A 12,982-nucleotide genomic window follows, 5' to 3' on the forward strand; every position below is an offset into this window, starting at 1 on the left:
CCTATATCAATTCAGGGCAAGTATTTTGATCGAGGGTACTACTGTAAAGATATAAAACAAGTTTCTTCGATTACACCACTCACTGCCCATATATACAGGTATAGAGTATACAAAGTAATATTAGTGTCACTGAATAACCACAATATAAATTTTGTACTAAGAGCTGCTTTGACAGTGTATATTCATCATCATTCAGTGCATATTTATTCATCATTGAAACTATAGTCTCCCCCATTACAAAGGTAGTTCTTTCCTGAAATATCATTCGTAAGGTGAATTCTTCTAAAGTGAAGATCCAATTACCATTATTTTCAATGTTAAACACCCCTTTATGCTAAATTATGAACAAAAAATTAACAATAGTTTTCATAACACAACACAACATGGCAGTTTCTCTTCATGAATTATTTTATAATACCTCATGGCTGTCTTTCTGCTCTCTTTGTAGTTATTATGTATCGTACACTTAACTAATACTCACCAGCAAAACAAACATACTGTTCATATTGCAACAACGCTGAGGCAAAACTGTAAATTACTTCACTTGTGTCACCGTACGATGAAAGAAAAATGGATAACTGAGTTTACGGGTTGTGTAATTTTCTTCTCATCAATTATCATTCCGAGTTTTGTGTCAGTTCCTGCACTGTCAGTTTACCCAAGTTTAAAACTGCATGTCAGACACGTACAGTGTTAAGTAGAGCATTTCTGACGATTCCTGTCACTGCACCCGGAAGGAACCAGCACCACAGGGACTGCGAAAAAATGATGATCAATGTTAATGTATTAGTTAAAACTTTACAAGGAAGGAATGGTAAAGACAAAAGAAATGAATGAAAGCAATGCAAATGGTTTCCCACTCACCATACAATGTGACATAGTTCGGATAGTCCAAATGGGGGCCATAACTGCCATTGGGGAAAACGGGAAAAACTAGCAAGCAAGGCTTAATGGAGGTTGAGAACTTAACAGAGCACGAGTGAAACAATAACTGCGAATCAAACCGCACAGTGGCTGCGGTCTCGTACCACTCGCTGTAAGGAGGTGCACAAAATCCAAATTTGATCCTCATAAACATGAAGAAATGTCTTGTAAGTAGGGGTATAATATAGAAGTCCTCACACACAGTCTGAACCGCTTGTCCCATACAGGGTTGCAGAGCCTAACCCGGCAACACGGGGCGTAAGACTGGAGGGGGAGGGGACACACCCGGGACGGGACGCCAGTCCGTCGCAAGGCACCCCAAGCGGGACTCGAACCCCAGACCCACCGGAGAGCAGGACCCGGTCCAGCCCACTGCGCCCCCGATATAGAAGTCCTCACAAAGTCAAATTCTGATAACCAGAATGGGAGTTCCCCTGGGATCTCGGAGTATCACCATAAACAACACAGGCGACGTGGTTTTTTCGTGTCTGTGTATTCTGGCTGGTGGGCAAACTGACCGCTATGGGCTAGTAACTGAACTCTCGACTCCTGCGATTTTGAAAGGCGTCTGCTCAAAAACGCAACCGCCACGCAGTTTTGATTATTTGCAGCACAGAAAAGAAAGCTTTCTCTTTTGTCTCCAGGAAGCGCAGGTAGAAAGATGCTCCCAAGGCAGGATGGGGCAGAAACACATGTGTGGCAAGTAAAAGCCTGCAGCCTTAATGGGACAAGTGCCAGAGGAGAAAACATTGGTCTTAACTAGCACACGCGAACAGCCAATCAGTGCTCTCGGACCCGTGCCAACGAGAACGCAGACACCTCCGAAAGGTGAGTCTCGCGGTTTTCTGGTGTGCACGCATGAGGAGTGTGATTCATCGCTGAGTGACTGAACCGTTTTCTTTTCTTTTTTTTTTTTTTTTTTATTTAAGTGATTCTTCAAGGGGGGGTGCGGTGGCGCAGTGGGTTGGACCGCAGTCCTGCTCTCCGGTGGGTCTGGGGTTCGAGTCCCGCTTGGGGTGCCTTGTGACGGACTGGCGTCCCGTTCTGGGTGTGTCCTCTCCCCCTCCAGCCTTGCGCCCTGTGTTGCCGGGTTAGGCTCCGGTTCCCCGTGACCCCGTATGGGACGAGCGGTTCTGAAAGTGTGTGTGTGTGTGTGTGTGATTCTTCAAGGTGCTCGTCGTAACCTTCTCCAGCGTTAATTGCAGTACTTGAGGATCTGCAATTCCTTCACTTCTCAGAACGGCTCTTTCTAAAATGAGAAAAGTGCAACCTAAACAAAAACAAATCAGATCCCTAAGCTGGTCTTGGCCAGAGGTTAATGACACAGGGAAGCTGTGTGCTTCAGCTCCTGCTGCCATAATTGAATCTGACAGTGCAGCAGTAACTTAATGCACCAAGATCAACAAATTGTACCTTGGGCCTTCGGAGGCCCTGCCGAACCTCTGTGTGAAATCCGAGCGCTCGCCCATTTTCATAATTTTCGACACTCCCAAATCCAAAAGATAACTGTTTAGCAGGAATTCATTGCGCGTTTGCGACGAATATGATAATTACATAATTCATTTTTTCATCCCACGGAACTTAATCATTTAAATAAACCAAGGAGGAGAAAAAAAAAAGCACTGCGCATGAGGCTTTCAAATGTTTCGCTTTTGAAACAGAAGTACCTTTCATAGAAACGCTGAGGAGCAGGGTCGCCCTGCAGCACCTCCCTGGCCACCAAGCTGTCAGCAATTTGTTATTTGCTATTGTCACCTTTTTCCCCAGTGGTATTGTATACGGAAGCAGTGTGATGTGGTCTCGGCCAGCTGACCACTCAGCCTCCCTTGGGCTATAATACATGAGGAGATAGTGAAAAACCAGCAGGGCTGCCTGTCCATCTCAGAATGTGTCACTCATTTTGTGGAGAAGCCTGAGGGGATGTTTTGACATTGTTTCAAGCTGCATTCATTTTGTAGAAGAAACTGCATCTATTTGCACCCCCCCCCAGCAGCTCTGCCTGTTCCACCATCACCACAGAGCCCTTCTCAGTGCATTGGATATTGGATTCCGGCCATGACAGCGCTGTGGTCACAGCCACGGATGTGATCGGGAACCTACCCTTTGTACCGATTACAGCGGCCTCAATATGGGGAGGCCTATTTCAGGGGCAACTCAGAGGCCGCTGTAATCGGTAGAGCAACTCCCGTATTTATTTCAGTTTCTCTTTACTGCAATCCAGATGTTTTTCCAATACACATTCGTTAGTATTTCGGTTCCTGTAGTGAGGGCACAGTCTGAGATTATATCTTTCATATTGGTCAAGATCCACCAAGAACACCTACATTATGTCTTGTGCATAATATTATTATTTGATTTATATTATTTATAGGTACTTACCCAAACTTGCTCCAGCAAAATTGCCCAAATGGGAAGATAACTGTAAGTAGTTTCACATTGTCGGTTGCTTTGGAAAAAAGAATCAGCTAAATGAATAAATCTAAAAGTAATGTATTTATTTCCTGAGCTGACACATTTGGTTAAGGCAAGTTACAATATTGGGTTTTGTATAGTAAGGAATTTTACAGGAATCAAATTCCCCAGTAACTACTTTTCTTAACCTTCAGTTATACACATTATGTTTCTCCATTACGTTTTTCTTTTGAGTTTGGACAATTTAGCTTTTTCAGTCTTTTGGGTTAATTGTTGGTTCTAGTTCCATTTATGTTCAAACAATCTGAACAATTGTCTGACGCAGTCAGCATAGTGCTAGAATTTTGAAAATGCAATTAAAAACAAAATACAAACACTTCAAGAGCAATTGTCAATGACTTTTGAGGTCAGTCTGACAGCACTGAATTTTAAGTTATTTAGGAGCTACTACTAAAAAAAAAAAAAAAAAAAAAGAAAAAAGAAAAACTTTAGAACGTGTGTTTCAAATCCAATCTCCAGATGTATATAATCAATATTTTTTACAGCAAAACCATTGCTGCAGTAAAACCACTGTTATGGTGTGTGTTTTTTTTTTTCCGCCTGCAGCTTGGCAGCCCACTTTGCTGCTCTCTGTATTTTGTTTTGCTCTAGTGCATTGGGGCCATACTTGAACAAACAGAGACGGATATTATCTGTCCGGCCCACATAAACTATCCTGTATATTTAACTTTCAACAGAGGAAGATACTGCAAAAACTTCAAAAGTCTCTTTGCCATTGTTTATTTTATAGCTATGCTGTGTGCCTGATGGGTTAAATGATAAAGGGGGGGGGGGGTGTAATTCAAAGGGCTGAAAATCCTCTAGATAATGTTGAACAGCTTGTAACATTGATCAAACATAATAAAAGCTATCGCAATTTTACATAAAGCATTTTGCTGGCCTAAAATGCATTTAAGGTATCTGCTTTAAACACATCCTGAATCATTCTTTAGAGCAACAAAATATTTTAAAAAATCACCCTGAAAACGAGAGGGGTAATATGTTTGAGAAGCAGTGCGAGAAAGCAGCCTCACGGTGTTCTTGGTAGCGGAGTCATTTTACCACTAAGCCCCTGAAAGTTGGTCTGGAACATTCCTAAAGAGCTGCCATGTTGGAGCACTCAGCGGCAGCACGTTCGTGCTCCATAAAGAAGGTATTGAAGGCGGCGCCCCACACATGACTTGATATGCTGATGCCCTTCAATCTAACCTTTAGCCAACTGCACAGCTCAAGCCATTATTTTCTGCGCAGGGAGAGATGCAGATAAAGTGGATTGTGTTACCAGCGCCGTACAGCCGCCCGACACCAGCGGGCTGCGACAAGGCTCCGGCTTCCCACCGGAGCGCCGCAGGTGAAGCGCTGTGCTCCTGTTTCACAACACATTGCGGTTCACACGTTTGCCATCAATTTGAGTTGCTTAAGAGCTAGAATACATGAGCAGTGGCCTGGAACACCTTGGCTGATAACGTAAGGCCCTTGCTTTGTTCCCAGAACACAATCGGATGGAATGGTTGATGGGAGTTCTACTCCATTTGACAGAAAGTTCTAGCAAATTGTCCAAAATGGGTAATTTGTCTTCTGCACAGTTATAAGAGGCTATGCCATACATTTTGCATTGTTCCATACAAGTACTAGCAGTAGTACTAATAATAATAATAATAATAATAATAATATTAATAGCCTTTAATAACCTTTTGATTTATTGTGTCAGCTGCTTTGTTTTGGGCCATTAAATCAGAGCATCACCTCACTGAATTTCAATACTCAGCTGTGACTTGGTCCATTTGCATTTCACACGTGACCTCCTTTTTTTGCATAAAACTAACAAAAGTGTTGCCAAGTCCATCAATGACACATGTTCTCAATAGATTTTCCAGACGTTACGTGGATGTAATCCTCAAAGCGCAATTAAACATCCATTTTCGTTTTTTGCTCCCCTCTGACCTGATTGGATTTTTGCTTGAATGCCGGTTCTCGACTGTGGTTTTGGGGTTCATGTCTACAATGAGGTCCTGGCCAAATCCCAGAGGATTCTATCTTTTGGAGTAAAGGCCGTGGTGCGGTATGACCCGGTTCCTACCGTGCCGTAAGGCAAGAACAATTTTGCGGCTGAACAAACAGAGACCCGGCGTAGAATGTCAGCTTTTTGAAACGATTTCTCCGCGCGCTTAAGAGGGTTCACACGTGGAGGTGAACGTTGAGAGCTACGGGAGAAACGTCTGTTTAAGTTCGCAGTCCAACTTCATGTCCAGGGGCGTTTTTATTTTTTTATATATATTTTAGGCATGGCCACAGCCCCCATCATGCCTGTGAGGACCCAGTGTGAAATTCGGGAAAAGCTCCAAGGATGGAAATCCCGCTCAGTGTGGTCCACAACTTTGAAAAGCGAGAGCAAAAGAAAATTAAAAATGTTAAAGCAAAACTCCTGAGGGGCCTAGGAGATGTGGAATTCACTGTCCAGGTGCAAGCAGATTGCTTTTCATAAGGGACTCACTATAACCCATGTGAAACGATCTGAAGGAATTGAAATCCAGCATGGGCTGCCACTGTGGCATGCTCAGGTAAGGTGGGACACAGATAATGGAAAAAGCATATCCTAAAACGGTAGAATGGAAATTGTCACAAAAACAATGAATAGGACTTTTGAACAGGCCCAGATGAGAAAAAAATTGCTAAGACATCTAAGTGCTACAAGAGATGATCCCCACAGTGAAATATAGGCCCTACTTTGGAGAAAATTACCTTCCCCTATTCCCCACGGAACCATTACGCTTTTTGTTCATCTCCGACGTATGGTGTTCATTTCGGTTTGACAAAATTGCTGTCTTTTCCACTTACAGGCCCAGTGGAATGTTTTTTGAAAGACCGACTTTTTTCCCCCATAGCCATATGGTAACAGAGGCCAGCCAGGACTGCAATGTACAAACGCCTGGTTCATGCAACAAACAGCGGTCTGAGAAACAGCTAGAGAAACATCACAAGGAACAAGCTGACTTTTTTCTTCTTATGGAAGGCAGCCCTGACACCCCCCCCTCCCCCCAACTCAGCCTTGTCAAAAACACAACACATCCATGCCGATCTTTCATTTTCGCGGCAGGGCGCTTTGACTGACGGCAGGCTCAGATTACATCCCGATAGCAGTGCACAGAACGTTATTGCATATCAGAAAGCCTGAACATCTCTACGGAAAAAATCACATTCCTACTAAAAGCGGCCTTCCTGGCACAGAACATTAAAAGCATTTGAAGGAAAAAAGAGCCTTGATTTGATCTGCTTTTCCCGGGATGAAGAGGTGTTGAATAATGCAATTATCCACCCGGGCAGGAATTCCGAGGATGTCTCCTTTATCACAGAGTGCGAAAGAGACCACAAGAGGAGGTATGCATATTACACCCTCCTTAGAATAAAATGCCCCACACAAGCAGGATACGGAAGTTCCCTTCCCTTGTTTCACTTGATGAAATTTGTCCAGGTGTCTACACACTGCATGTAGACATATAGATAGAGTAGATACCATTATTAATTAATTTAGCAGATAACTTTCTTAAAATGTACAATGTGAGGTTTGTATAGTAAACTACTTACAATTATGTATGCATTTATAGAGCTGTGAAATTCTTACTGTGTCAGTTCAGGATATGTGTCTCGCTCAAGGGTACTGCAGCAGGACTTGAACCCTTTGACTGCAAGGTAATGGCTCAAAGAGCAACACCACCTGCTGTCTATGACTATGCTATATACAGTGGAATTACCTTGTTACAAGGCTCTTAAGTGACTTAAGAAATAGCATTAAACTTTTGTTATCACATTACATGGGACTGCTCAAAAAGTATCCTCCTTGCATGCTGCACACAACACCTGGATCATACTGCAGGCATGACAATTGGGACAGTGGGAAGGAGTACGTCTGAAGGTGGAGAGGAAACTGCATTTTCCCCTGAGACGAATGCCTTCAACACGGGGCTCACCTGTATCTGCTGGGAGTTCTCTATCATGCCATCCTCCCTCATGCGCGATTCCTCCAGCACCTGGGTGTTCTTCTTCTTCTCCGTCTGTTGGTTATGCTTCACACCAGGCGTCTTTTTGTCCTGGTCCTTCGTTTGTCTACATGGGATATGGAGTAGAACGAAAGACACCCTTTCAGCCCTGCCATCCTGTAGGGACAACAGGGACAGAGCAAGTGCCTGGTGCAACTACAGTGCCCACAGGACAGCTCCACCCAGTATATCCCTGTAGCGAATGCTTCAGAAAAATAAAAGTTAATTTCCTCTTCTCTTATGGAAATTATAACATAATTCTGTGACAACATTCCATAATGTCCTAAATTTGCGTGCCCAACTATGGAGCGAAAAAGGTCACTCAGGACAATTTTCTCTACAGGTAAGGAGTGATGATGGAAACCTCCTCCACAGGCTCGAAATTGAAATAATGTTTCAGTTTTTTAATTTAGCAAATAAATCTGAGCTTTCTCCCATCATATTTACTGCTATTTCCCACAAAGGAAAATGTGCCCTAAGTGAATGTACTGACTGCTTGTAGGTCACTAGGAGCTTTCAAAACTCTTTTTTTTTTTTCCAAATTTTATGATAATATACGTGTTCTCCATTGAAGCCTTGGGCGTGTTGCCCGTTGGCTTATTCCGTGGTTCCATCACCTGCGCATTGTCTCTATGTTGATGCCTGAACGCGGAGACTGTGAGCTCAGCATCACTGCTAGGCCACAAAATTGTTTCCTTCCATGAGTGACCAGTGCAGATTAAATTTCATTTACAGAGCTCAGATGTCTATGGTTCTCTTGCTCATACCCTCATGCCTCATTTCCTCAGTCAAATCACACCTCTTGCCTCCACAGAAGACCCATGACCTGACCTTTCCCTGCACAGCGTTGCGTGCCCCAACAAACTGACAGTAGGAGGTAACCACTATGTGGGGCCAAGACCCTACGATGGGAGCATCCACCAAACACCATGTTTCACTCTTAAAGACCAAGTCATGCATACAAGATCTGAATTTCCATATTTGAAAAATGGAACAGCCACATACTTCATCTTCAAGGTGAATTACGCTCCTTCAACATCTGCGGGTCAATAAGTTTTCATGGATTTCAAAGCTCCCATTTAGTTTCCATTGTCATACATGGCATAATGAGTCTCCGCTCATTTTTGGTGTGAAAAGTAAAACCAGTTATAAAACAAAATGGTTTAGGCAACAATAACTATCTCCACACTGTCTGAAATTCTATGCCCAAGAGTGTGCAAAGTGTTTATGATAATGTTCTAGAGGAATTCAAAGAAATATACGCTTTCTGCAATACAATGTGGTATATGAAAGCAGACCTGGACTATGAATGTACATATATTGCTTCACAATTATCCCCCCACCCCCCCTTTCCTGTAGCTTTTTGATACTATTTTTTTTTCAGATCTTGTTGTCAGTTCTGGAAGTATATTAACGTATCCTAAGAAAGAGAAAAAATAGACAAGAATCATTTTTATAGAATTTTCTTCATAAGGAAGCCAATGAAATGTGCAATTATAGTTGTGATAAAGTAATTGTCCCTTCACAGACAATAACTGGCTGGGCCACCTTTAGCTGTAGTGACTGCAACTAAAAAACCCAGTTTCTGTAGATGTTGACCAGAGGGTCTCAAATCACTGTTGAGAAATTAACAAATGCTTTTCTCCAAAGCAACATACAACGATTAGTAAGCATTATTTAGCGGACAGCTTTGTACAGCGCAGCATAAAAGTGCTAGTCACACTATAATTCCTACAATCATTCAACCATTTATATAGCAGACTAACGTAACACACTCACTCACACACACTACTGGCAAGTTAGACACTTTACGGGAGGAAACCGGAGCAGTCAAAGAAAACCCACTCAAACACAGGGCAAACCTGGAAACTCCAAACAAACTGAGCCAGATTCACACCCAGATATGGATGCACATCCCAGGTGCTCTGAGGCATCAATGCTACAAACGGCGCCACCGTGCTGCACAAAATACTTAATGTTACATAGTTTAGTGTACAAACCTAACATCATAAATTGCTTTGGGGAAAAGTATAAGCTTAATGAATAAATATCCAAATAGTTAAATAAGGTTATTGATCAGTATTTTGCATACCTCAAGCAAGTGTCTGACCACAAAAAGTACATGCAGAAACAGTCAACTGTATTACTGTATATTTGGACACAAACACATGTAATTTTGGTCTTGTCACCCAATCTTTGTATATGCAGAATAACTGGGTTCCAGCAGTCCACTCGGACCACTTGTGTTCACCACAGACATGCTGATACGTTTGCTAAATGGAGCTCAACGCCAGGACCTGAAACATCTCAAGGAGACTAGTGTCCAAAACTTCTGCAGAAAGCTAATGGTCCATCTCCTTTCAGGAGTGCTTTCATAGGATGCTCCACTTGTGGGAGCCATAGTAGCTCTCCATACTGCTCATGGTGATCACATGATATAGTCGCAATACTTCTATTGCCACCCTATCCATCCATCTAGCGGGAAGCTGTCTTCAACCTCACACACAGCACAAACAAACGTCGCTGAATGACACATGTCTTGATCAAGAACACGAGACAAAGATGTACAGCAGTTTACGGAAAATAGGAGCCGGATGGCAAGAGGGGCACCACCTCGCACAACAACCAGGAGGTCCACCAAGAAAGCTGGCAGCCTTGATCTCAACAAGCCGTGTTTACAGGCAAGTCTGGGACGTGATGAAAATGAAAGACCGGCCTTCATGTTTTGTAAGTAGCAGTGTTAGTGCAGGTGAACGTGAGGGCTGTGATATTCTCCAATTAACAGATGTAAGCTTCCTGTGTGTTCAGCTTCAACGAAGGCAATAGTTTTTTTTTTTTTTTTTCTTAACCATGTCAGCCATTCATTTTCCACATTACAGCACTTAAGTCGAGAGAGGGCTAATCTTTCATGCTAAACTGAAAGCCTCTTTAGAGACGACTTGCTGCTCTTGGTACTTAGTGGTGGCGAGTCAAGCGAAAGCCTTGGAGTAAGTGGTCACTGCACTTCCTGTCTTGACACATATAACGATGCAAAAGCAAAGAAACCTGACATTGACAAATTAGACTTTAAGAGAAGAGTTAATTTACTGTAAACAGTATTTCAACCGGCAGTGTAGATTTGTACACATTATTCAATATTCTGAAACTATGGTATTTACTTTGCTCAAAATGTACATGTTCCTTCAACATTTAGGCAAATATTTGCAGTAAAAAAAAAAAGTACCCTAAACTACTGTGTTGGTGGATATGTTCCCTGTCTTGCTCAACTCAATGTTGGTGGGTAATTTATGCCACCACCTTCAGAAAATAAATGAATAAATGAATATGTAAGGACACAAAAGCCACGTCGTTACAGATGTGGTCTCCCAGGCTATGTTCCAGGGTGAGGGGAAGATAAAATGCAGGACCACAGCCAAGAGCAACAGCAAACATCCAACGGAGGTGTTGATGGCGATGTAGACAGACGTGGGTCCCATGTTAAACAGATGCTCTTCCTGCACCTCCCTGCTACCCTCCTGCAATCACCATTGCTGCCAACTCAGCTGGTATAGATCACATAAGTCAGGAGGTAACACAGCACCCTCCTTGGGTCAGACCTGTTCCAACAATTGACATAGACCACTTTCGGTACAGGGGGTTTCTCACAGCAAATGAACACAATGCATGCCAAGGCTGATGGCAAACATTTGTGGGCAGCACCCTGAATACATTTCAGTTGTTTATTTGTTTAACTACTGCTTTTTGCCAATTACACTTAGAAAGTTAGCTTTGTATAATGGGCTACTTAAAATGATATACACATTCAGCAATTCTCAGTGTATCAATCAGAGTAAGTACGCAGATCAAGGGTCCTACATTAGAAATGAGTTTCAAACCCAGGACTTTCTGATTCTCTTTTCCTCCATTTGGAAGATGATGGCTCCAGCCACTATATCACCCGCTACTTTAGTTACAATTAGGTCACTTCTTGTGACTATTGAACAGCTGTATTCTTTCTCTTGTCATATACCCAAAAAAGTATACAATACTTGAGATTCAGCAGCAAACAGCATATTGGTTAGAGTTGAATTCCATCTCCTGTTGTAGTACCCGTGATCAAGATACGCCACCAGTACAAGAAAGGAAAAAAAAAAAAAAAAACTGTGTGCAGATGGGTGAAACATTCCAAATTACTGTACATCTGTTTGAAGAACTGAAACTAATAAGTAAAATAAATACAATATGCATGCAAGGTGCCGAGTCGAACCTGACCAATAGCGACCACTCGCGTGGTTTTCAAGGCAAGTCAAGCGAGGAACAGCGGTGGGTTGCCAAGTCCTTCCTCTGCATGTTGGGGGTGGCAAAAGCAGGAGAAACACGAAGCCGCCACGCACCCCAAGCAGGACTCGAACCCCAGACCCGGCACACAGCGATGCACCGATCAAAAAAATGTAATATATGTATTACATTTCCGTCAAGGTGCTGAACAGTAATGTAAGATTCTGTCAATGTTACATTACTGTTCAGCACCTTGACGTCACTTTCTTTTTAAATGTTACATTTTATACTCTTTAGATGTTACTTTGGTAAAAGTAATCTTTCGGCAATATTTTGGTAAAACAAAAATAAATAGTGTAATCCAAGCAATTGGATTAGTCAGAACCTTTCTGCCTGATTTTTTGTGGAAGGTTGAGCTAAATAAAAGATAACATCACTTGAGTCTGTGGTGCTCCAATAAACACAAGGGCTTACTATATATGAGGGCGTATCGTGTATCATATGAACCAGTAGCTCACTGGACCATTACGGACCAGCGATATTGCTAGTTCAAATCCTGTGGTCTTTAGGATGCATGAATTCCAGTTATAGAAAGACATTTTACAGTACCACAGTATTGCCTTCACTGAAATTGGTCATCTGAACTGAACATTTAGTGCAATCTCATCTTTTCAGGGCCCTGCTTAGAGTGCTTTGAGTCAGATGACAGCCACATTGTTATTATTTATCTGATGCCTTTGTCCAATGTGACTTACACCAAGCCACATCATTTTTTTTACACCGATTTACACAGATGGGTATTCTTAGTCTGTCAACTCACGCTGACACAGAAGGACTTGCACTTCAAATCCAAGTCCTTCAACAAACAGGTGATGGCTCTAGTCACTATGGTACCAACTGCTCCTACTACATGTTGAAGCAGCACAGCTAAACTGTCCAAATGCAGCCAAACAATCTGAATGACTTAATATCAACTCCAGTAAACAAAAACAGAAGTGAAATGTACATGAGCAACAGCAGGGGAATGGGGGGGGGGGGCTGCAGAGAAGCAAGGGTTACAAATCTCACTGAGTAGTGAAGGAGAATGAAACAGTGTGATCAGTCATCCTTCAGTACGTGTACCAGGTCCTACAAATCACCCAAAACCCTTATAATCAATCTGACCTGTCTGTAGCAGGTCCTGCCTCCACCAAACCATCATGAAATGGAAGGATTCCTTGTGGAAAAATAGTGCCAAGTGGTGGTGCAGTGGGTTTGACTGGGTCCTGCTCTCCGGTGGGTCTGGGGTTTGAGTCCCGCTTGGGGTGCCTTGC

At 42.7% G+C, this 12,982-nt stretch overlaps 1 protein-coding gene across 19 annotated transcripts in view; it reads right to left on the reverse strand.

The window, feature by feature from the left end:
- Positions 1–12,982, reverse strand: part of LOC108925612 (ERC protein 2) — a 238,838-nt gene that overhangs the window by 111,678 nt on the left and 114,178 nt on the right. For all 19 annotated transcript variants that reach the window (XM_029249231.1, XM_018737690.2, XM_018737689.2 and 16 more), the window contains one exon: positions 7,344–7,479. In XM_029249231.1, the coding sequence (XP_029105064.1) occupies positions 7,344–7,479 (136 nt within the window). The remainder of the gene's footprint in view (positions 1–7,343; positions 7,480–12,982) is intronic.

This window comes from Scleropages formosus, chromosome 2, assembly GCF_900964775.1.
Source record: "Scleropages formosus chromosome 2, fSclFor1.1, whole genome shotgun sequence".
NCBI classification, from domain to species: domain Eukaryota; kingdom Metazoa; phylum Chordata; class Actinopteri; order Osteoglossiformes; family Osteoglossidae; genus Scleropages; species Scleropages formosus.